The sequence below is a fragment of the Candoia aspera genome, chromosome 4, assembly GCF_035149785.1.
Source record: "Candoia aspera isolate rCanAsp1 chromosome 4, rCanAsp1.hap2, whole genome shotgun sequence".
Lineage (NCBI taxonomy): Eukaryota > Metazoa > Chordata > Lepidosauria > Squamata > Boidae > Candoia > Candoia aspera.
The window spans coordinates 40249221-40275571 of record NC_086156.1 but is presented as its reverse complement, the minus strand read 5'-3'; the positions used below and the strand labels follow the sequence as shown (position 1 = coordinate 40275571).

Below are 26351 nucleotides of genomic sequence, written 5' to 3'. Positions count from 1 at the left end.
CTTACTCAAGTAAAGGAACAGAAGAGTCAGCTAAGAAATGTTATACAATGGAAGGAAACAGGAAGTAGGCAGAAGAAAGGGAACTTAAAAAATGGAAAAGCAACCTTGAATAGCCTCTCTTTCTCTTTTTCTCTCTCAGGAGTGCATAAATGTGGCACAGGAACTGGATTAAAGAAATTCAGAGGTATATTTATTTATTTAATTAATACATTTATAAGGCTGCCTATCTCATACACATGACTCTCAGTGGCTAACAATTCAGAGTAAAATAAAAACAGGATAAAACATCCACAATTTTCCTTTTTTGATTCAGAGTGGATGTTCACTCACTTCAAACTTTAAACAACTGCTTCAACCCCCTGGGGTATTATGAGTTCAGAATGTTTTGAATTTGAAACCTTTTACATCCTTCTACTGAAGAGGGTCCAATCCCCAGAAATTCAGCTGAAATAAAGCATCCTAAAGAACACGCACTAGTAAAAATGATAGGAATGAATGGAAAAAATAGACAAAAAGATTTACATATTTGTAATATGTAATATATGCATATATTTGGCTATAGGCAAATGGGGGAGGGAGCAATAGTATTTACATATACAGATCACAAGACTAAATATTAGCAAAACACAGTGATGCATTAGTTCCACCAAAGCCAAAGGAGTTACTGAGAGCAACATGCCGCTTTTCACTTCTCCATTCTTGTGCCACTAGTGGAACGTAATTGAGGTCAAATGGTGGCTCAGTCTGATCCAGATTTAGAGTAGGTGGTAAAATTCCATGGTAACAAGCTAAAGCAGTAAAAGCTGCCTCAATAGCCCCTGCAGCACCCAAGAGATGACCCGTTGCTCCCTTGGTTGAAGAGACAGCAAGAGCAGAGGCGTGATCTTTAAAGAGCTCTTTGATAGCTTGATTCTCTGCAGCATCTCCTAGTGGAGTGGAGGTGGCATGAGCATTGATGTACGTTACATCTTCATGAGAAATTCCAGAATCTTTCATTGCTGCAGACATGCATCTTTGGAACAAAAAGGAAGACATTAGTATTATCTGATATGGAAAGGTTACTTTGATCCATTTGTTGTGCATGAAAATAACTAAACATCAACCACAACACTGACAGGATATAAAACGTCATGTATGTAAATGAGCTTTTCTGGGATCCTGTAACCTCAGACACCCTCAGTCCCAATATTGACCCAATTCATGCACATTTGGTATATGCAGAATTCAGGTTTAGTGAAGACAAGTGCACAGAACAGAAGAAAGCTGCGATTAAAAGATTCCCGCCTTAACTCACTCATTAAAACATTCCAAAGCCCCACTCCCCCCTTCTTGTCTTTTCCACACTGTTTCTAATGGTCAGCAATGCCAGCCACAGATGTCTCCGGCAGGACGACCTTGACTCCCTCCTTCCAGCCCAAACACCAGCGATTCACACTCTTTGCAATTCCCCCTCTCCTCTTCCTGCTTGACACACGTTGACTCATCGACGAAGACGAACTCAATCAAACAATCCAGCAATCATTTGATTGTGGAGTCTGACAGATCCTGTCCACTGCAATCCTCCTCCTCTCCAAATTTCAAAGCTGCTTTAGGAGATCCCCACCCAAACCAGGACTGAGCATAGCATGAAGGGCTTCACAAGAGGCCTGTTAACTAAAAATTGAATTCTTAGGCTGGGTCTTTAAGGCACAAATAAACACACTTGCCTTCTGTGTTAGTATTGTTAATTGAACTATAATATTCTATAAATATCTATTGCCAGGTTGATGTGCAACTAGAAAATTCAGTTCTAGTGAGCTGATGACTTTAATTATCTTGAATCTTCAGTTGTGCTAGTTGACAGAATATTTCATCAAATGCTATGTCTCTCCTTAGCTGCCATGTATCTTAGAACTGCACAAGCATAGCTAATTAATAGTGGTAAATGTAGTCTTTTTTACATAATGGGGAAGCTCATCACTATTAAGAATGAATAAGGCAGATTAGTTTAACTTTTTTCTGCAGTAGTGTTCATCAGTTCTAACACACTGCATAGGTACAACATAATCCATAATTATTTACTTATTTAGAATGAGACTGCATGATTGTCTCATGATTATCCCCAATAAGTACAATGGTACTTCAAATTGCATTGTCCAAATATGAATTTAAAACTACATCAGCTTCACATCCGTCCTACATAAAAGCTCCACTTAACACTTTAATAACACTTTTCACCAAATTATGAAAAACAGGTGTCCAGCTAACCAACCAGTATTGGTTCAGCCATTTCTCAATGCCTTTTTAAAAATGAAGCTATGCAGACCACTTTAAGTTTTAGCATATTGATCGTCTGCTATAAATTACTATCCAGAGCAACTGATATATTTTGAATAATAATACATTTGGAAAAGTAATTAAAAATCTACAGCAGTATAAAGGAGGTTATAATATAAAGCCTAAGAAGCAGGTAAATAAAGGAACAAAAACAGCCACCATCCATCAAAAATACAGAAGAATGAAAAGATATTTCAGTAATAAATGTATTGGTGCCAACTTAACCCCTATATGGGAAGGCATTTTTTTAATCAGGGTGCAACCACAAGAAAGGCTCTCCACCAGTGTACACTTACATAATGCTGAAGATGGAGTCACCTTAAAGGAAGACTATTGGTATCCATGTCATACCTGGCCTTATGCTGGGAAGATGGGTAGTCTCCAGAATTTGTCACTGAGCAAATATAATGAATGCCACAGCTGCATCTAGTGACTAGGTCAAATGACTGTGAAATGGCAACCAAGGCTAACCCAGTAAAAACACTTTGCTTATAGGGTAAATAGCAAGGCACAGAGTAAGTAACAAGAAGTGTCTGCTTACTGACCATGGCAGTGCAACATTCTCTTTGTCAGCAGGCTTTTCACACACAGAGACATACATATATACATACCCCCCACCCCCGCAAATCTGGTATCCTGTTTCTGGCAACCAGATCTCTGGATTAGCTAGTTGATGCTCCCATATAAAAGGCCCCTGGTCAGCCAGAAAGAAAGCCATTACGAAGTTAGCAAGGGATCAAAGAAGTGGAGACTTCTTTAGTTCTATCTGTTACCTTTCTCATTATTGTTAAGCACCTAAAAGCAGAGGCATAATTCTGAAGGGAGATGGCTCAAGAAGATGAGACCCCTGTAGCCTATCTCCTGTAAAGATTCCAGGGCTGATATTTACATTCTTGTCTCACTGTAGGAAGAATGCAAAAGGCTTCAGTTACTGCTATTCCACCCCATAATGATCTTAAATTGTACCATACACTACATCACATCTGAGAGGTATTAGGAAGTTATACTATCAAAACTAGAATATAGCAAGTAACTTATAACTATTTACAGATTATGGCTGTTACCTTAAAGCCCCATCTCCATTTGGATTAGGCGCTGTAATGTGGCAGGCATCACCTGACAGTCCATAGCCTAAAATTTCTGCATACAGCTTAGCTCCTCTCTGGATAGCATGCATGTATTCTTCTAAAACCAAAACTGCAGCACCTTCTCCCATGACAAATCCTTCTCTTAGTGGATGGAATGGCCGACAAGCTTTCTGAGGCTCAGAGTTAAAGCTAGTGCTCAGAGCCCGAGCTCTGGCAAATCCAGCTAGAGACAATGGGCTAATACAAGCTTCTGTTCCTCCAGCCAACATCACATCAGCATCACCGTAAGCTACAAATCGAAAAGAGTCTCCCACGGCATGTGCTCCCGTAGTACAAGCAGTGGACACAGCATGGTTTGGTCCTTTCAGCTGATGTTTGATACTAATATGACCTGCGGCCATATTGATCAAAATCCTTGGAACAAAGAATGGGCTGACTTTGTTGTATCCCTTGGTTTTGAAAGTCAAGGCTGTATCGGAGATATCTTCCAGTGGAACCATTCCCATTCCTACTGCCACACCAGCTTTCAAACTATCCTGGTCAGACTGCGGAGACCAACCAGAGTCTTTCAATGCTAGATCAGCAGCGCCTATGGCCATGATGGTGGCAGAAGACATAGCTTTGCTGTCCGATTTTGATATAAAGTTTTCCCCATGGAACTGACCTTCATCAACTCCTTTTGGCACACAGGCAGCAACTTTACAAGGAACAGAGGAATATTCTTCTCCTTCAAGAGCAACAATGCCACAATTTCCCCGGAGAAGATTGTTCCAAGCCAACTGGGTTCCAACACCAAGAGGAGATACTAATCCTATACCTGTGACAACAACCCTTCTTCGACCTTGAGCAGCTACACTAGTACTGATGCATCTTTTATTGATTTCTGGATACTGCTGTACTTGTGGACTTGGATGATAGAGGCTTGCAGCTCTGAATACAGTTCTCAAGTGCTGGAGAATCATCACTGTACTGCTCCAAAGTGCACTCCTACAAGGGAAAAAATAATTATTTATAAACTCTTAGCCACGTGGAAAAGTTTACATTTCTTAAAACAGTAAAATAAAGTGTTAATCTATCAAACATGCAACATTTGATAATGTAAATTTAAGTAAAATAAAATAAATGGTTCCTACATTCTAATTTTCAAGCCTAATTGAAGAATTACAGATGGCAATTTGAAAGAGAGGTCAGGATTTTCTCATACAAAGTTTACACATTCCAGTGTCAAATTATTTATAAAATCTGAAAGAAATGACCCTTTGATCATGCTAGAATATATATTAAATTCAAAAATTAATATATACATGGCAGTTTTCAGCTCAAACTTTACCTACCTTATGGTAGATAACGTCTTATTTACCATCATTATATCTTTCCTGGAAATATTTGGAAGTAGAAAAAGATCTTGATAAACTTTGGGATTTTGCTGGTCTTTGGGAAAATAAAGCCTTGGAATCTGAAGAACAATTCAGTATGCCATAGCTTTCTTATATATACTATGATCCACTTTAGCTTGGAAGCTAAAAAGAATCAGGCATGGTTAGTGATTGGATGGGACACCATCAGAGAATCCCAGGGCTGGAAGATAGACCCAGAAGCTTAAAAAAAGTTCTAGAAAAGAAAAGGGCACTGTTGCCATGAAAACTGTATAGTAGGTTGATGAAGTCACTTTTTAGTCAGCCAGAAACACGCTACAGTATCCAGCTTTATGATAAGCAATTTGGTTTGCACTGTATAATACTCTGAAGTTTAGACAAACTCTGTTTTCTCTTTTTTCAGGGCGGGGGCAGGGCTCAAGAGCCATGAATTGGTTCAGGAGCACATAAGGAAGGCCTTTTTTATTCTCTGTGTTTAGCAGGCTCATATAACATAACCTGTTTTCAAAGGTCCTCTCGCTGTCCACAGCATATCTGTAATGTGATGCCACTCTTTAAGAAACAGAAATCCCCTCTTCAGCATATAGAATGAATTACTGTAATGGGCTATTTGGATCCCAATGTATGTCTTATATAAATCTCAGCATTTCTGAAGATATATATGAAGGAACAAATGGATTAACTTGAAATGAAGAATTCAGATCTATGATGGAGAGAACAAGGAAATGAAAAAGGACTAGCTATCCAAAATCAGAGACCAAATAATTTATATCCTTGCTACTGTCTCCTTTATACCAAGGACTAATCTATACAAGCCTTTTATGCCATCTTTGGGCTAATAGTCATCCTCTGATGTACCCTCTATTTTAATTGTATTGCACAGAAAAGTGTAAGTAACTCTGTGACCCTACAAATGTTGCTGAACTGCAATTCCCAGTATCCCCTCTTATTGGTTATGCCGATTGGGGCTCCTATTCAGCAAAATTTGGAAAAGTCCAGATTGCTCATTTCTTGTGGTAATAAGAGTATCCAATGTAGACAGAGTTTAATTCCAGTTTAGCAAAATTCAACTGGACAAGCAACAGATTTACCAAAGTTAAGGCTAAGCCTTAATGAATTCGGTGGAGCTTACAGCTCAATAAACACCTATAAAGATTGTGTGCAAGTTTCATTTTCAATTGATATACAGTGCAGTTTTATATATTTGGGAAGTAACTCCCATAAAGGTAAGTGGGATTTAACTTTAAGGGAAAATAAAAACACAAATCTTGTAGCATTTTAAATATTATTAAAGTGTATGTTTAGGATTGCAGTCTGGATGCCTTAAGATTAGGTTTATCATGCAATTCATACAACTGCCTTGCCTCATTCACCAAAGGGATCTAGATGATAGTGTCTTCCATTTATAAACCATCTTGATTCCCTTCGTTTTTTTCCATCTTGTTTTCTTGGAAGGAAAAAAAAATAGGGGAATAATGAGGGTAAGATCCATAGTGCCTTTTGATTAAGGCTACCAAATCTGAGTTGCAAAAGCTGAATGAGCACTAGATTACAGGAAAGAGTTTTCTTGTCATCTAGTGATTGTTTGGATTCTGCAGCACATATAAGGAAGACATAAGCACATTAGCATTACTAAACATGGTTTGCTTGAAAATGCTAACCCAGAAAGCATGGGTTACAAACGCAGTAGGGTTACCATATTTGGGGATGCAAAAATCCAGACCACGCTAATTGGCAACAAAGAATGGTTACTTTGCTGTCAATGCCATCCGGTCGTCCAGATTTCTGCAGCCCAGCCACGGTAACTCTGCAAGACACCCAAGGTCCGGAAAATGGGTCAGGAGGTGCGGGGTGGCAATGTCACTGCTGCGCATGCTCACCTTTGAAGGGGAAAAAAGCGTTCCTGTCACAGCTGCGTCATCGCCGTCCCTTTCTGGGCCACCATACAAGTTTCTGAAAGGCGGGGAGGGGAAATTCCGCCTGCCCTCCCCCCCTTAATGGCATGGTAGCCTGAGGCAGCAATATCTAGAATTGAGTACGGGCGGGTGCGCCCGAAAGAGAAGTTTCTTTTCTCTCTCTGGCAAAGACTCTGGTACGCAAACGCCACTGCAATGGGATGGCGGCCGCGGTGGGATCTGCCACTCCAGCGGCCTCGCGGGCAGTAAGCGAGCTCTGCCAGAATTCTAGAGAAACGTTTTTAGAGGCCTCGGGTTTGCTGCTTACCTATGCGGATAATATAATCAGGTGAGAAGGACGGGCCAAACAGAGGTGGAGACGTTTGGCATTTGTCTTTTCGCGAAGGCCGTCGGGACGGGGGCTGCCGTGGGTATAAAAAACCTTGTGGATCGCGGGCATTACAATCGTTGTCAGTCTCGCGGGCGGGTTCGCAGCTGAGAAAGGAATGATTTTGTTTATTTAAGAATTCCCTGTTTCGTGCTCGGTCAGTTACAAATTGAATTCTCTCTCTCTTGGCACCTGTTTAAGATGTAAGGGGGAACAGGAACCATTAAAGACCGCTGTGGCCTTACTAGTTTGCCCATTCATTTCTTCAGTGTAATACGAAGCTGCATCCCAGCAAATCCATTAGATTGTGGGATCGTTGAGTCTCTTGTAGTAGCTTATTCTTGCCAGGGAGATGAATTTAAAACAAGGATGTACCCTGTTACCTGTTCTGTCAAGCTGCAAGCAAATTTGAGAGCTGGAGAGAACCACTGGGTATGGGCAGAGTGCATATTCTTCTCCACTAAATGTTTATGAGGCTTTCAGGTTGGAGAGTGGGGTGACTTAGTATAATTGGAGTTGCAATAGAATTCATTTTAAAAATTAAACACCTAAGGCTGTAATGTCACAATGGAAAAGGGGGCAAGTAGTCTTAAAATGCAAATTGCCAATTGAGAGGGGCAAAAACAATCAGTGCTCCATGCATATCCCCAGTCCTACATAGTTAATCTCATTTAACTACAGTATTTGAGGTGTCTAACAGATCCCTGAGAAAACACTTATTACCAGAGTATTCAAAGATCAGTAAGAACAGACCTTCAAGATAAGGATTGTACGATAGCATAAGACTGTAGGGATAAGATTGGAATAATACAGCCTCTGGATGCGTGGGGCAGCTCCCCTGTTGGTTAGAAATTACTGAGGTTGATGGCCAATGAAGCCGGTAGACCAAATTAGGGAAGGGTGTTACTAGTGTGTGTTAAACCATATGTGTGGCCTGGGATATATTAAAAATGAAATTATTAAGTTCCAAGGAACTAGATTAGATCAATTTGATCTTCGTTCTCATCCAAACTTTTGAGCTGTTTGCAGCATGGACAGTGTTTGAAGAAATATGGATCACTGTATTGCTCCCATCTAGTTCTGTGTAGCACAAAACACATTTGAATGTATTAAAATTGGGAGTTCCAGCTTATTCTTAGAGCTGAAATAAGTTCTGATTGAGAAGCGTTAAAGAAATCTAATATGGGCAAAATAATCTCACCCAAAGCTGGGAGAACTGCCTTATTTAAACCTGCCATGGTTAGAAATGGGAGAAATGAATACATTTTTGGGAAGGTGTTCCTTAGAGAGAGTAGCTGATTCTGCAGAAAAAGCAACAAAGAATAAATTTATTGTATAATGCTACAAGATTCTTTGGATTTTGTTGCTTTGTTTGTATTTTTACTTTCACTATTTTTCTCCCAGTAGAGGGAACAGGTGGGTTCCTGTTGGGTTCTTGTTCTGGAGTACAAATAACAAGCTTACTAAGTCAAGAAAATGACCTGTTCAGGCTTTTCCATGTGACAACTGATTCAATTGCCTGAATGGTAACCATTTTTGTGAGCCCCAGAGGGGAAAATAGAAAGACTACATGGAGTTCTTAGAGAAGAAAGATGAAAGAAGTAGATGTCCTTTCTTAGTAGATTAAAGTCCATAAAACCAGTGCACATCAATAGTTAAATCCAACTAGGTCATACATTAGGAAGTCTAAATGCAAAGTAAATAAATAAAGGCCTTTCCATTTGCTGAAAAAACTTCAAATTTGGCCTCAACTACAATAGCTAAAAAAGGCATTTTACATTTTGGATGCTACCGTCTACATTGAAAAGTCAGGAAACTCCAAAGAAGTCTTCTAAAGGGAGAAGGCGGAATCAGTACTAAACTATTTAAGATTCTAAGCAGAAGCATCAGAAGGTTAAACCATGTCCACAAATGCCCTGCCAGCCAAAGTGGTTACTTAGAAAATGGCAGCAGTATGCTCCTTGAATGGTTTAACCCCTATATTTTGGCCTAACTGAATTTTCAGATAATTTTCTCAAAGTTTTCATTAAGTGCCTTATAAACAAGAGCAAAGGAAGATTCAAATATAATAAGACATATTAGTAAACATAATGCCCGTACTAACTATGATCTCGGTAAAACACAAATGTTTATTATTCAGATTTATATGCTACTTAAATTACATCTGGCTCTTAAGTGTACACTCCAATTCCCTAAACAGATTAAAATAACAACCAAATGCAACAGTAACATAATTCTTGCAAAACACAAATCATACCTTGTCAAAATTATGTAAACTATTGCTGATACAGGGAGATCTCACAACTCACATCAGTCCCCAAAGGTTTTCTGGAATAGTGTGGTCTTGATGGCTTTCCTCTGTTGGTGCTGATCTTATCCTGGGGGAATGCTGTTCCAAAGGAGTGGAGTAGCAATGGAGAAGTCCCAGTTTAATGGCTCCTGATGATAACACTCGTTCTGAAATAGGCACCGAAAGGGAATCCTCTCTTTCAGATCTTACTGAATAGGCAGATACTGCTGGGAGTAAGCAGTCTAAAAGTTACTCACATCCTGGACCATGTAGGACTTTAAAATGGTAACCAGCACTTTATCATTAAAGTTGAATTCTCCCAGAAACCAACTGGTAATCAATGCAACTCTTGAAATGGTGATATTAGGGACAACATGAAATGAGTGCTTAGCTACTCAGGCTGCGTAGAGGGAATATCCATGAAGGACAGGAGGAAGAGCCACTATCAAGGCAACAGTCAGATAAAAGTATCCTGATCCCAGGCCAAGAAAGTAACTTGAATAAACATCTCAGACAAGCCCCTCCTGAGTTCACACAAAGATAAAGGGAGGGAGGGAGGGAGGGGGGAAGCACATTCAGACTTCCAGAAGTTTGTTACTATAGCTGTTACAATAAAAATAGTACTGACGTGCATGGCATCGGTTTCTTAGTGTGGTCTGCCTCGAAGGTCTGACATGCTGTTGCATTCTAGAGCAGCTATTGCTTCTAGGGCAGAGGTTCCCAAACTTTCCCTGTTCACTGCACCCTTAGTATCTCAGTAATTTTTTCACAGAGCCCCTAGGGCATAACTGTGAACTACCTCCTGGTAGCAGTTTGTGTGGTGTCTGACAGATTTTGAGTATCATTGGGTTTCCCTCAAAAATTTAAATATCCCATGGCACTTCTGTGCATTTGCTGCAGCACCCTGTTTAGGAACTGTGCTTCTAGGAGTTTACAAGGGTAGCCCCTTGCAAAACGTAATATATCCAAGAGCTGATCAATATGTGAGTGACTATGAGCAGGGTCTCCTGATCCAAGAATAGTCATAAGAGGGACCATATTGTTGCAAATATGGCAAAATAATGTGATTAGTTCAGCTATGTTCCCTTAAAAAAATACTGGTTTATCATGCAGGGTTGTATGATCACATCATGCTGTGAACATAAGCAATAAAAGGCTTTAAACCATTTTACAGACTTCTTTTACTATATAAATAAAATCTGAGACTTGTGAATCCAGAGAACATCTCCATGGAACTCAGAGTCATGGTAGGAAGTACTTGGGGTCAGCAGAAAGCCAAAGTTTGTTATGAAATATGAGAGCAGTGTTCTTGGCTTCTAAATATACAGCACGCTTTTGAAAAACAATTTGTTTAAATAGTTTTCTACTTTTCATTCCAATCAGACACCCAAATGAAGAAAAATATCGATCTATTCGGATTGGAAATCAAGCATTCTCCACTAGATTGTTGCCTGTCAGAGGAGCTGTTGAATGTCTGTTTGAAATGGGGTTTGAAGAGGTAGGTACCTTGAACTTTCCACCTAGAAGAATTCCACTTGGTCCTTTTGAAACATCTCATTATTCTCACCCTCACTGTAGAATACCTTATTCTGGCCCTAGTTCAGGCTTTATTTGCTAAGGAAAACTAGACCATTTTTTAAGATGGCACCAACTTCTATTCTTCTGGTAATCTAAACAAAGATTTGCCATATACAACCATTCTTGGTTATATTATAATTCGTATTATAATTTGTACGTATACACACAAGCCAGTCTGCTAGGAGACTAGTGGGCTTCCTTGTACAGTTGGCTGACCACTGTGAGAAAAGACTGCTGGCCTAGATAGGCCAGGGAACTGATCCAGCAGGGCACTGTTTATATTCTTAAGCTATACAAAGTGCCCTGAAAATTCTTTTTGGACAGCAGATATTTTTGCAGCATTTTATTGACTCCATAGATGGTTGGTTTGTTTTCTCACTGCATTTTACATTCTATTCCAATTCTGGGGTATCTGGAATTACAGTTCATCAGCCTTTATTTTAATCTGAAGCTGATACAACACAATGAGAAGAAAAAGACTATAGTTGTGTTCAGAGCCCAGCGTTTTATGTATATTATACACATTGTACTTGGAGGACTTTATAGCAGAACAGGTTATTTCCTATGCTGTGAATAATAACAGAACACAGAAGTTCCATTATATAGAATTATTTTGTTGCAATTGTGTTCTAAGCTAAATTTCTTGCTATGAAGTTCATAAAAATGATTTCTTTCTCCTAACTGCCTTCCTTCAAGTTATAAGGTGCATAGACTAAAATGGCTATTTATCAAATTTCTGTCCAAATAAGGTGATTCTTTTCTTAGCATACCAACTTTTAGAACACGGATCAGTAGCTGCTTAGCTGAGAAACCTGGGACTATTTTCCCATTAGTAATGGCAGCTGGAAACCAACGCTCTGCCCCCACTAATGAGTTTCAGCATCATTGGGAGGGATTACATTTTCCCCTTCCCATCCAGTGATCCTGTTTGTAGATTGCTAATTTCCCAGTAGTGGAAACTAGCAGTTTTCAACATACAGGTAGTCCTCAGTTAACGACCACTCGTTCAGTGACTGTTTGAAATTAGAACAGTGCTGAATGAGTGGTACTTATGACTGGTCCTCAAGGTTCTGGCTGGCCCAGCATCCTTGCGGTCATGTGATCAGGATCTGGGCACTTGGGAACTGGTTCGCACTTAAAATGGTAGCAGCGTCCTGCGGTCGATCACATTTGTGACCTTCCTTGCTGGCTTCCCGCAAGCAAAGTAAATGGGAAGCTAGCAGGGAAGGTTGCAAGTCACTCCTGTAAGTCACTCCCACTCCCACCACCTTGTATCCCGAGGAGCCCAGCTATGGAGTACAAGATCCCAGGGAATTTGTACTCCATAGTGTGCACTTGCCTGCAGCTTGTTGGAAGCTGGCAGGAAGTCACAAGTTGCAGTCACGTGAGGTCCTTGCTTAACAACCCACGATCCTCACTTAATGACAGCAACGGGTACTGCCAGGATTGCCATCGCTAAGCAATGAGGTCACATGAGGTCATGCTTTATGACCCCCATCACTTAGCGGTGAAAATTCCGGTCCCAATTACCTTCATTAAGCAAGGACTACCTGTAGTTGGAAAGGGTACTTTTTATTTATGCCACTTATTTTGCCAAGCTAGCAGACATGGTATAATTCAGACCAAAATGCTTCTTAATATAGATGACTTGTCATGTTCACTGATTCAATGTAGTTTATACATAGTAACGTTTCACATGCCATGGTGCTGACGCGCGTTTCTGTTTGGGAGGGACCTGCTGTGAGACCTTGTACCAAGCTCTGTATGTGAAATCAGTACAATGGAATGTGTTTGGGTTATGTTATCTGTTCAAGGCCTTTTCCCGCAGACCATCAGAAACCGTTAGGAGCACCTGGGATTGTGGACTTGAGAAGATTCTACGGGGGGAGGGATTTCATTTGCACCGAGAGTTTTAGTTTGAATTTGGCGCGCTTTCATAATTCTCAGCTTTCTCTGTGATCCTGCATGCTGTTCTTTAATAAATCAGATATCTTTGAATTCCTACTTATGAGTCTGATGATGTTTTAGAATAGGCATCCATTACATGACTTCACTTTTGTAATTGTAATTTCAGGGGGAAACTCATCTTACTTTTCCTAAGGAAGCGTCAATTGAGCAGCTATGCAGAATTCGAAATTTAATTGCTGGGGAAAGAAACAGCCGATTACACGAATCAGATCAAATCAGATCAGGATCCTCTGGGAAGATAACAAACACACAGTCTAATGCACTCCAGTTGACACGTACCGTTGACACCAGCTTAGACCCAACTACTCAGTCTCCTGTCATGGTAACCTCTTTTAAAGTCTGTTACACTGAGCAATAATATTTGAAATTGGGAATGGAAATTAAAGACCTAAACCACAATGTGAAATAGAAATGGAATTCATATGGTAATTCCTGGAAACATTGCTTCCTGTGCTTATGTAACATTTATAAAGTTATATATTACATAAGCATTTAGTCTTCAAGCATATTGCCAATGAATTATGATTGTGAACATGCTATACAGTATGAAAATAAAATGTATAGTGGTTTTAAGATCACTTTACATGATACTTTATAAAATACTTGCAAACCATACTAAAATTACTTCCATGTCTGCATATGTAATCATACTGATTATACGATTATGTGAATATTTGGAGATTTATTTTGAAGGTGATTTGATCAAATCAGATTGATGCTTTCAATCTGTGAATCAGCTGGAATTTCCAAATTGGGTAAATGATCTAGTAGGCTATTCAGATTGGATCAGAGCTTATTATATATGATTATAATTGTTGCAGCACATCGGCACAATACATTAATTCAGTTTCTACCAGAGATTTCCTAAAGCAAGAGTTTGTTTGTTTGTTTATCAAATTTATATAGCTGCCCATCTCACAAATGTGACTGAGTTGTAAGAGTCGGTACTCATACTATGTGTCAGTGGATATCTCTGGATTGTATGTGCCCCTCCCTATGCTTTGTATGGAAACATGTCACTAAGCATGCAGAAAACGTGATACATAATGTCAGTTTGCCTTCTGGTAAATGAATGTTTCTGATTATTCCAGTAGTACACGTTATTAAAAAAGTACATTGGATCAAAAGGTTTCCCCATGCCAATGCTAAAGGGTGAGGTTCGTGGGGATCTAGGTCTGAGTTCCACTTTCTTTCCTACCTTATAAATTATCTTAGGACACTGTGTGGAGAACAATTGATAAAGAAAAAAAGGGGGGGGACTTCATTCTTCTTCCCACCTAAAGATACTGTAAAATTGCATTTCAGACTCTTAGTTACTAGGTTCAGTGTGGTATCACAAATTGACCTACTTTATTTGTCTTCTAAGATAAGTTCTGAGAGATATCAGGAACCAGCAAGTGACTCCCTGTCAGGTATGGAAGGGCCAGCCAATATTCCTTCAAATTCTCTGAGGAGCTTAGAGGCTGAACAAAAGAACTTGCTATGAAAAAAGGCATTTTGATGATCCCTTATTTGGGGGTGCTCTCAGACCTATAATTACTCAATCATTGATTTGCAGCAGACTGCAATTTCCTTAAAGGATTACTTCAAGGACTACGCTGCTTCCATATGAATGTGCTACATGCCTTTATTTGTTAACCACATTATAATTGCCTGTGGAACATCTTACCCACTGAGGTGAGATTGGCCTCTGCTCTTCTGACCTTCGGAAAGAGCGTCAAGACATGGCTCTGCCAACTAGCTTGGGGATCCAAGAGTGATAGGCAGCCCTGGGGGTGGTTGGTGGCTTAAGACACTCTCTCTGCCTTTTAGTTTCCCTCTTTTATTTTTTGTACTTTTTCTATTTTTATAATGGTTTTATAATTTTTTATTTATAAGCCGTCCAGAGTCACTTTTACAGTGAGATGGGCAGTGTATAAATTTAATAATAAAATAAATAAAATTGACTATTTGTGCTAGACACAAGTTTATTACTTAAGATCTGGGTATATTCTGACTATAGTCTGTTTATTCTTTACTATATTCTGCCCTGAAATCTGATACTCGTTGGCATAAATGTAAAAAATTTTAATGGTTGCTGCTGTTATTTCTATACCTAAGTCATGCGGTGGTTAAAAAGAGTGCGTCCAACTATTTCACATTACATACTGGTTTTGAACTACAGGAGATATTTATGCTTGTGCAGCTTGCCTGTATTTATTTTACTGAAGTTTGTGAAGAAGCCTCTCATACCAGTGCAGACATCCTTTTTGACATTTCAAACAGCCTTTTTCAAACCATTGTTCCCCAGATATAATTGGCCCATAACTTCCAGTAGCCCTGAACATCATGGCTCTCTTGAAATCTGTGTTGTTAGAATATATCTGGAGGTCATCAGGTTTAAGAAGAGTTATTTAGAAGAATAAATTTATCAGAAGTTCCTAGAAACTCTGTTTAGAACAACTGAAATGAGAAGATTTTTTCCTCATTTTAGACAACTGAATCAATTTTCTTGAAGACACTTCAGTCAAATTTTCTGCATGTAATGGCATATGAAAACCCAGTTTTACAAAAGAAAGCACTGGCTTGTATTCCACTCCAAAATCTGAAAAAGGAAGCTCAGGAAAAGCTAACACAAGTCCAAAAAATGGACAGAGGTAATATCTGAATACAGTTTGAAAATCTGACAATATCGAACAGAACATTTCTATATAAATGCACTCATCTCTTACCATACAAAACAGTCACAGGAGATGCATTTTGGAATAGCTTTAGAAATAGGAAAGCAGTATATTTTTCATACAGGTCTAAGAATTGTTGCTTTGCATTTATGCTGGCTGGGGAATTCTGGGAGTTGAAGGCCACATATCTTGAGGTTGCCAGGGTTGAGAAACACTGGTCTAGAGGATTGTGCAGTTATTTCCACTACAGTTGTCATGATTCTATTAAAGGTGGTCATTTTTGCCATTGATTCATACTTATCTAGGACAGCAAATATTTTTACTTCACTTACAAACAATTCTCATAAGTTATACTGAAAGTAGTTGATCAGGTGTTTTTTTTTTTTTACACATAGTACCTTCAGATTAACTGCAATAATGATGCATCTCCAGGTAGGAAAAAGCCCAGCTTAAACAAGACTTGGTTGAAATTCTAAGTAGAGAACTTGAATGTAAGCATTCAAGGTCTGTCACCCTATTGATTCTATGTTGGTTATGCAGCGGAAGTGTTCCAGTAGTCACGTATGGCATGCTAGTATTTCTAGTTTCCTAGCTCTGGATTTATAAACAACAAATTGCTTTCAGTTCCTGAGACCTTTAAAACTACTGATTTTTTCCCCCAAGCATTTAGTAAGGTCAGTAAGGAACAAGCCAGGTGTGTCTCAGATTCAGACACTCAATTAATATCTCCCTAAAAATGTAAGAATATTACAGAGGCTGTTACTACATTTGATATAAAACTACTTTTTCTTGATGCTCCCTCAGAAATTTTCTTTTTAATTCTGTGTAGTTCCTGTAAATGGGTATTCTAATTTAATGTTTGGATTCCTGTTTTAACCTTAATTCCCTTTTTAAATGTATAGATTCTATTCTGAGAGAAGAGGATATTCTGCTGCTGGAGCTCCTCAACTGGTTTAAAAGTAGTTTTTTTGAGTGGGTAAATAACCTACTATGTAGCAAATGTGGGGGCCAGACAGAAACTAAAAATAATTTGTCACCTAATGAGGATGACCTGAGATGGGATGCAAGTAGAGTTGAAAATCACTTTTGTAACCAGTGTCAGTTCAGCAACAGGTTTCCAAGGTGAGTTGAGTAAATAGAGTCTTTATTGGCTTGGTTTGTATTAGACATTATTAGTTTAGTAGATGCATTTCACTTGTATCTCAATCTGCATAGATCGGATTCCATCTATAATGCATGGACACATGAACCACTGGGGAGCACAATATGGTTGTTCTTTAAGTTTGCTATCAGATAGTGTAGAATATATCACTTGTCTACTTTCTGATTTCTTTTTAAATTATTGTTATATTGGTGAGCTGAGGACAGTGGATATGTCTTAGGAAGATTTTCATTCAGATTCAGATTCCATTGTTTTAATATGAAGTCTGGAGTTCAGCAGTAGTGCTATTAATAAATGTAAAATATTAAAATATCAGTGCTAGTTTTATAGGTTGTATTTTCAGCAAGAATCATATAATAGGATTTTACAGGTTTGGAGTTATCCAAATAATAATTACCTGCTTAAAGATTTGAAATAGGAAGCTATGTTTTATTTAACTCATAAAGTGCTTTGTTTTTGGCTTTACATGATTCAAAAGAAACAGTAATATGAGAGGAAAATAAGCAAATTAAAGTACCATGATGAGTGTCTGAAAGAACTCTTGGATATAATAAGCCAAAAGACAAATTTCAATAATGTAATATTTGACCTATTACAAATTTCCAGCTGTTGGTAGTTACAGGAAAACTTAAGATAATTGAATGATTTTGGTTCTTGTGGCAGTGACTGAAAGCTTCATTTTTTAATAATTATGTGCCAGATACAACAATCCTGAGAAGCTCCTGGAAACTAGACGAGGGCGTTGTGGTGAATGGGCCAATTGCTTTACACTTTGTTGTAGAGCAGTAGGATTTGAAGCAAGATACATTTGGGATGCAACAGGTATAGCTGTTTTAGAATATCTTACGTTAAAATCAGAACTGTATGTATTCTAGGCACTCTGAAATTGTGCAGATAAAATCAATAGTACTGTTCCAAGTGCCATTTCAATGTATTCTAGGCACTCTGAAATTGTGCAGATAAAATCAATAGTACTGTTCCAAGTGCCATTTCAATGGCTTGCAGATTGTACCATTAGTGCAGTCCTATTCATCTAAGTCCCTGAATTCACAATTGTAGCCCGCATCAGAATATATTGATGTGGCCTCTTAAATTTCCATTTATGAAGGAATACATTTATTATTACTACTACACATGCCTATAATTTCTACTAAGCAAGGTTTTGACATCATGAAAAAATATTTTGGACACACAGACTCATAAACTTGGAACTGGGGAGGGTAAGCAGTAAAGAAGCTTCTCCACCGAAAGGTTAGACCTAGAAAGGAACAAGATATTTCGTCCATATTTGAGAAGCAATATGGTAATTAAGGGAGTTGGGCAGACACTGGGGATATCCAAGTTGAAGCCTCATCCACAGAACTTAAGTGAGAATATTTTCTCAGCCCAGTCTACCTGTCAGAGTTATTGTTGAGATTGAAAATCAGGAGGAAGGAATTTTATGTATGCCTATTTGAGCTTACACACACACACACAAGAATTATTAAATTACAGTGAGAAGCCTGTAACTGAGGCTTGAGGTAATGCTTCTTCAGTATTCAACTGTTGAAGGGGTTGTCCTCTGTTCCCCACTATTAAAAGAACAAAGAGGGTGTTCTTATAGTTGGAATCCTTGGGAAGAACAAGCTTTTATTTCCAGGAATGGTTGTTTGGTCAGTTTGTTTTTAGCCAAATTGCTTTCCATTGTTTCACATTATTTTCATTAATTGTATCCCATTCTGAGATCTATCAGTATAGGGCAGGTAACAAGGGGAGGGAAGGATGCAAATAACCAATACCCTTGTTCTCTATTAATTTGTCTAATTCCTTTCTAAACAGTCCAGATCAGGAATCATCACTACAGTTAGACAATGTCCTTATGCTTTTCCTTGAAATGATCTTGATAATGCAACATAGGGAGAGTATATATTTAAATAAACAAGCAAATGTAATTCAAGTGGAATATTCTCTTTGAAGAGTTCAGCATTCTAAAATTGAGAAGATTCCTTTTTAATGCTCATTGTTTTCCTTTGAATTTTTTTTTCTCAGACCATGTGTGGACTGAAGTTTATTCTGTATCACAGCAAAGGTGGCTTCATTGCGACCCTTGTGAAAATGTCTGTGATAAACCCCTTTTGTATGAGATTGGATGGGGGAAAAAACTGTCATATATTATTGCCTTTTCTAGAGAGGAGGTAAGTGAATGGTGTTTACTGAATTAAACAGAACTTCCATTTAGAAATAGCTTTGGCTGTAGCATTGGTTCTAACGTTAAAGCAGTCATATAGATGCATGGCAAAGAGGAGATTGGAATCATTCCAATGAAGAAACGATCTTAACATGTTTGAAATTCAATCTGTTTTCTCTCTATAAGGCTGCATGATTAAGGTCTTTTCTTTCATAATCTGTGCATTTCAGGTCGTTGATGTCACCTGGCGTTACTCTTGTAAACATGAAGAATTGCTTTCTAGAAGGACACAGGTCAAAGAAACTGTGCTACGAGAAACCATCAATAATCTTAACAAAATTGTATGTATTTTTAACTTAACTGTTAAATTTACAGAAAGGTTGAAATAAAACTTGAAATCAAAGATTGCAAATGTTACCTGTTGCAGTTCACGGTTAATTGAAAGAGATACAGACTTATCGTTATAAACACATGCACTATTTCTTTATGGAAAATCAGCTGCATGTCAATTACAAGACGATGGCAAGGAAAAAAATATACCACCAATTAATATAAATGATAAGCTGCTGCACAACTGAAGGGGAGTAAGTAGCCCTGTAGCGGCATACATTCAGTGTCACGGATTCTGTTTCTCAGAGTCAGATCTCTATCTCTTCTCCCCCAGATCTCTGCCAAGGTCCTCCTTTGTCATGTAAATTTCCTGTATATAGATTTTTAAAGCTTATTTTTTCCTGTGGAATTTTAATCAGAGAAAGATACATGCATAGCAGATTCTATTTAGAGTTGCCTATACGTGTTTCAGATTTATCCATTCAAGTCCAATTTCGGCAGATACTGCAAATCTTTGGCTTTCTTTATATCTCTCAAGTCTTGCTGGAGCCCTTCTAGCTCTGTGAAGATACTGACTGTACTGTTTTTGTTTTGTAGAGTTGTCAGTAAGAAAAATCAGAGGCAGACTTCATGAAAATGATGATTTCCCCCCTCTGAAATCTTCGATTATTAATCTTATAGCAAACAAACATATACATAGACAGATTCGTTGAAGGCTCATGTGATTGATTCATTAAAGATTTAGTCTAATACTGAAATTTCAGTTAAAACTGTGAAATTGTATAATGCTTGATAGGACAAAGCATCTGTCATTAGGAATATAACCTTTTTAAAGTACCAAATTATTAAGTATTCTCTTATTCACATTAACTCTTGTACTCTAAGGACAGACAGTCCTATGGAATAACATTTTTGATCCAGCCAACATGTTTTTTTCTTCAGTTTAGAATTAAAAAGTGGGTAACTAACCCAAACTCAGAATAAAATTTACAAATAGCATAAATCCAAAAGTTTGTTATCAAGTTAATGTTAAACGTTTAATAATGGCTAAGTATAATGGACTTCTATGCTTTATTTGTATGTTTCCTTATCCAGAAATAAATCCTATGGAATTCAGTGGGACTTACTTTTAAATAGACATACATAGGATTTCACTGTTAGTCATGCTTGCAGTAGAAATAAGTGGAACTCTCAATTTCTCTGACTCTACTATTACAGCATGATTTAATGTTAAATGTTAAAAATTTTCAACTTTTTTTTTGTCTTCATATTTAACTGCACTTCGATATTAATGCTAATTAAAACTAATTTTGTTGTAAGATGCTATGGGAATGATTCAGCAGCATACACATTCAATAAATAAATAAATAAAGGTGATACAAATTACAGCTGATATCTAAGATGATATTAAAATAAATTATCATAAATTATTTTTATCTTTATTACAATTTGGTGGTATGAAATTCAGATTCATACAGTTCATACTTCATACAGTTTCCTGAGAATATTTGCTTCTGAGTAGATAGGTATAAGAGTCTGATGTAATTTTACTGTTGTCACTCATCCTAGAGACAGCAAATATTGAGTGAGGCGAGAAAAAACGAGCTCTTAGAGAGACTCATTGTGGAGCTTGTTGAATTCATTTCTCCTAAAACACCAAAGCCAGAAGAACTTGGTGGACGAGTATCCGGATCATTGGCTTGGAGAGTTGCCAGAGATGAAATTGCTTTAGAGGTATTTACGGCATCTAGTAGCGATTTTTAGAATTCTTAGTGTAAGCCCTAATTGCAGCTTGTTGGTTTTATTTTCTGTTCAAGGAAATTTAATTATACTTATATCTTACTGGTCTTAGTTGCCACAGATTTCTCCTATTTATTTCAACCAAAAAATTACGATAATAGCTTTTCAATTTGTTTTAGCTATTATCCAGAGCAAATTAGAACCCAAATCTCAACAGTAAATAGATCCCAAGTGAACAAAGAAAAGCAGACTTATTTATTCATTAGATTTATACTACAACTTCCTAGTAACAAAACACTAAAATTATAAACAATTAAAATACAAAGCAATTTTTAAATAAATATTGATTAAAATGTCAGTATTGAGTACTGTAATTAAGGTTAGTCATGCTTCTAGGCATGTTAGCAAAATTTGTTTGGTTCATCTGTTAATATCAGCTAATTTAATTCTCATTTCCCAAACTAATACGAGAATCTGAGTGCAATCACTTTCAGTTTTTACATTTTTTAAATTTTGTGATGTACTGATTTAGTTAAAAAAAAAAAAGTGTACCTGAGAAAGCCATACCAAATACATGCAATTTTTAAAATATATTCTTCCTAAGATAAACATTTTTATGAATTTCTTGTAAGAAATGCATTGGGAAAAATATTTACAAAATGAATTTTGAAAATAGTTTTTATAATAATGCCCAGATATTTCCATATAGAATTTGTACTAAAACTTTATAAACTGAGGAGAAAACAAGACAATGTATGCTTCAAATGAGTTGTAGAAAGCAGAGCAGAATTTGTCATCAGTAGGCAGATGTAACTGTAACTGGAGAAGAGAGTTATTATTACCAGTTGCTTTAGAATGTACACAGATACGCATCATATAAAATATGTATTTGTATCATTTATTATAAATCATTAGCAACATTTACTAAATATCTGATGAGAAACTAATTTAAGTTTTGGGTTTGGTAATTTAGAGCAAAGAAGTGGTCTTTATTCCAACTGGAAAAGAGAAGGCCTCCAAGCTTTTTCACCTCAGCTATAATATAGTGGAAGATTGTTACACACGAATATCCAATAATAATGAAAAAATCTGTGGTTGGGAGCAGGGTGTTTGGAAAATGGACTCTCTATGGAGAAAGGTTGAATCAGATTGGAAAATGGTAAGTAGAAAAAACATTATTCTAAAATAGGGCTGCACAGGGCTTCACATTTGAAGGTGCTTAGAGTATGCTCACATGGCATCTGTTGGCAATTCCTTAGAACAGTTGAATGTTTTCCTGGGATCCATTGGGTACCTTCTGCAGCTGCAATATGACCCTGGTAAAATAAACAATTGTTTTAAGAAGCTGCTGACAGGTGCTATGTGCATGCACAAGCACACTCCAAAGCACTTTTATCCCTTCAAATCCAAAGCACTACATAGGTAAAGGTAAAGGTTTCCCTTGATGTAAAGTCCAGTCGTGTCCGACTCTAGGGGGCGGTGCTCATCTCCGTTTCTAAGCCTTAGAGCCGGCGTTGTCATAGACACTTCCGGGTCATGTGGCCAGCATGACGACACGGAACACCGTTACCTTCCCGCCGAAGCGGTACCTATTGATCTACTCACATTTGCATGTTTTCGAACTGCTAGGTGAGCAGGAGCTGGGACTAGCAACGGGAGCTCACCCCGCCGCGCGGTTTCGAACCGCCGACCTTCCGATCGGCTGCTCAGCGGTTTAACCCGCAGCGCCACCGCGTCCCTCAAAGCACTACATACCCTATTCTAAAACATTGATTTGTCAAGGTAGCTTATGTGACCTCCCTCTGAAAGAACTGGTATAACTATTACTGTCATTATAAGTTTGCCTATCTAGAGAATTATTTATTTAATTCTAGAGTGAGGGTCTTTATCTTACAACTATCCTTATTCAAACATAAGAACTACGTAGAATTTTCTTATCCTAAATTTTGTTTTGTCACCTGCTAAGGGACAAAGCACATCAGTCTTCATGTATTCATTAAGATCCTACCTATTCCTTTTAAATTTGTGAAGAAATTAAAGAACAGCTGGCACACACAAGTAAAACACAGAGAACTGGCAGATTAAACATAAAAAAGAAAGTTTCAATAGTCAGCATAAGTAGCAAAAGATAATTGAAATTGATGGTCTGATCTAGCATTGGTCTCTACACAGTAGCTCCATCCATCTTCGAAAGTAATACACGTAGTCCTTGGTTAGTGACTGCTTTGTTTAGCAACCATTTGAAGTTACGATGGTGCTGAAAAAACAACTTTACGACCAATGCCTGCATTTACGACCTTTGCAGCATCCCTCAGTCCCATGATCACCATTACAATCAGTACGTGTTGTACCCTAACCCTAACCATTCTCCCACCCTTTGGAATTCTTGGATTACAAGGGAGTAATCAAGTACACAATGGGGAATACACAGGGCTGTCTACACAGCATGCTCATGACTGCCAGTGCCACTGCATTCCTTTTGATGTGTATTCCCCATTGTGTGCCTGCTTACTGTCTTGCTATCCCTTCCTCTTCAATAAATATAAATACAAACATTAATTCCCTTCTTGCTAATTATCCCAGCACCTGGGTGAGCATTCCAAAGGGCAGAGGAGAGGTTAGAAGGAAAACAAAAGCAGAAGGTATGAAACTGATTAGTCTTGTCAGTTTCAAGCTGGCTATCCCAGTGCTGGGGTGAGCAGTCCAAAGGGCCTGGGAGTGGGGAAAAGGAAAGCACAGTCACAGTTATATGATTTCCCACTTAGCAACTGCTTTGCTTAATGTCAGAGTTGCCGGTCCCAATTGTGGCTGCTAAGCGAGGACTACCACTACTTGTGTACAGATCTTTGATCAGCTGTTCTGAAACTGGTTCAGCTATGCAGCTCCAGACATATAAGACCTCTTAATTGAAACTGAAAGTGGCAATCACTATTTTGAAAGCAAGGGACTAAAGTACCACCCTTTTACTCTTGTTCTGAGTACCTTTCAGCACATGCATGTCTCATTGCTATATGTCTGAATCTTAGAATCAGATAGATTTTTTATATCTGCAACTTTATTTCCCTGTAGATATGTACAGTATTATTTTGCAAAGCACAAATAAGCTGTGCCATAAAACTGTCTGCATATGAATTTCATTGTAAAACCAGAACAAAACATGTGAATGCTACAAAAGTTGTATATACTGTAGAATTCTTTTTAGGAATTGTTATTTTTTAATACTATTTTTTAATGCTCAGTACTTAGTAGGAAGTAAACTGCACATAATTCAGTGGGATATATGACTAAATATACTAAGGTTTGCACTTAGGCAAACCTTAACTAAGATTTCATTGTTATTATCATTGAAGTGATTATGCACTAAATTGAATGCAACATCACAATTTTAATGCAGTTAAAACACTGCAGTTCAGTGTTTAATATGCACATTTTTTTGTGTTTCTAACTAGGTTTATTTAGCTCGAAAGGAAGGCTTTTCATCTGGCTACATCTGTTGGAAGTTTGAGTGTGGCTCAGTTGGTCTAAAAATAGAAAACATTTCAGTCAGAACAACCAACCAGACATTTGAGAGTGGAAGAGTAAAGTGGACACTGCGCTCTGGAAACACTGCAGCTGATGTTAATGGAGGCACGTATAAAATTTAATAACTAGTTGCAAACAGTGCAAGGATATTAGAAGTTAAGGTTGTGGTGATCATACAGTATGTTGTATCTAATGCTAACAATACATCATACCTATTAATTTTCTTAATTGTCATAAAACATAATCCAAATGTTCCATTTTATAGAATGGAGTGAGAAGAGTTGATGTAAGTTCACTAACATGTCAGAGGCTAAAACTGTACTTCAAATTTTCTTGGTTTATAGTGCAATCCTGCAATATTTGTTCAGAAGTTGTCTCTACTTGTGCATGTGATTCCAGCCTGTAGCTGGAATTCCATATATATTTCATAAATATTAAGAATATTTATCCCTCATAAATAGTGCTGTTTAATTCTGATTAAATAACCATAGGATTATGTTGCTATTGTAAGAGTTATGTGTTACGAACAAACGTATGTATGTAACTCTGCATTTGTTTGAAACAAAACTCTTTCTCAAGAGTATTTTTCTTCAGTAATGGGATGATACTGCCCATTATTTTACATTTATGTATTGTCCCAATCATGAGACTCTGGGGGTGTAGAAGTAGAAAAAAACAAAAAGAACAGATTAAAACAAAACCACCCATAGATACCAGATGGAGCATACCCAAAATCAGAAATGACTATGGCAACTAGTCAAACTCATTTTCAATCTGGAACCAGTTTTGGAACAGTAATACTGTACACATGCCAGTTTCCAAATATGTGTAATATACATCAGATGAAGTATATTATAGACTCACAAAAAAAGACTATAAGTCTTTTTAAATACTTGAGAAGATGGTAACTGAAAATTAAAACAGACATCACAAATTCTTAATTTTTCCCCAAGCCAATATGTATTGTCTTGCCTCTCTATTAGATGTAAACAAATTCTGACAATGGTCTAAATAATTCTTATTATTATATAATAAATAATTTGCGGGGGTTGTCAATATCCTTATATTTAACATTTTGTTATTAATACATTGTTTTAACAGTTTTTTTTTCCCTTTGTATAGATAAAAGGCTTCATTCTTACCCTGATATTTCCAACACAACAAATGTTATCTTGGAAGCTGAGCTAAGTGGAGGGGATGGCAATATTGCATGGCAACATGCACAGCTATTTAGACAAAGTTTAAAAGAGGTTGAAGATTGTTTTGAGATAATTATCAAATTCAGTGATCTCTGAATATTAAGCAAATATTCAGAGAAGACATCTTAACTTCCAGGACAAAATACTTTTCAAAAGTAAATGAATGGTGTAAAAAAACCCCTCAAGATTCTGTGCAATCTGTATGACTTTTGAGAAGAAACAGACTTTGCTAATATGAAATACAGCAAAATTCTGGATTATTCTGTTTCCTTGAAAATATGTAACAAACATATCAAAGGGAAAAAGGATGTAGAATTTTTCATTCAAAAAGCAATTCTATGAATACCTGTAGAGAGAAAACTCAATTGAGGAAAATGCTAAGTAATCATGCATAGCATCTGCTGCATATTCTTTCAAGTTTGAAAATACAAGTTAAAATATTTAATCTGTAAAAGAAGTTTTTAAAAAATGGAATGAAGGTTTTAGGGTCTTAATTCTGGATTCTGGAATGTCATTTTTAAAAAACACTTTTGTGTGATGTTTAAGATTTCTGTTTACTTGTAATTTTATAGTAGACAATTTATTGCATTGACAATATTAAACGAATAGAACTATAAATAATTACTATTACTTCTTGTAATTTTTATTTAAACTTACTAGTTTTCAAAAATG

General features: G+C 37.4%; 2 protein-coding genes across 5 annotated transcripts; one reads left to right on the top strand and one right to left on the bottom strand.

Annotated features, from left to right (window-relative positions):
* Positions 1-177: 177 nt before the first annotated feature.
* Positions 178-7106, bottom strand: OXSM (3-oxoacyl-ACP synthase, mitochondrial). The gene is made up of 3 exons (XM_063303901.1): positions 7004-7106; positions 3381-4391; positions 178-1012 (listed from the first exon to the last, which is right to left on the bottom strand). Exons 2-3 carry the CDS (start codon positions 4364-4366, stop codon positions 610-612), a joined length of 1389 nt encoding a protein of 462 aa, XP_063159971.1. The 5' UTR covers positions 4367-4391; positions 7004-7106; the 3' UTR covers positions 178-609.
* On the top strand, positions 6692-26351 carry NGLY1 (N-glycanase 1). 4 transcript variants are annotated; one of them, XM_063303900.1, is made up of 12 exons: positions 6694-7024; positions 10737-10851; positions 13006-13221; positions 15373-15535; positions 16462-16681; positions 17422-17543; positions 18750-18895; positions 19119-19229; positions 20788-20952; positions 21932-22117; positions 24408-24585; positions 25603-26351. In XM_063303900.1, exons 1-12 carry the CDS (start codon positions 6897-6899, stop codon positions 25773-25775), a joined length of 1923 nt encoding a protein of 640 aa, XP_063159970.1. In that variant the 5' UTR covers positions 6694-6896; the 3' UTR covers positions 25776-26351. The 4 variants fall into 4 exon arrangements, with proteins under 4 accessions (XP_063159968.1, XP_063159967.1, XP_063159970.1 ...); XM_063303897.1 differs by lacking the exon at positions 25603-26351 and having other exon boundaries at positions 6693-7024; positions 24408-24964; XM_063303899.1 differs by lacking the exons at positions 6694-7024; positions 25603-26351 and adding an exon at positions 7111-7220 and having other exon boundaries at positions 24408-24964.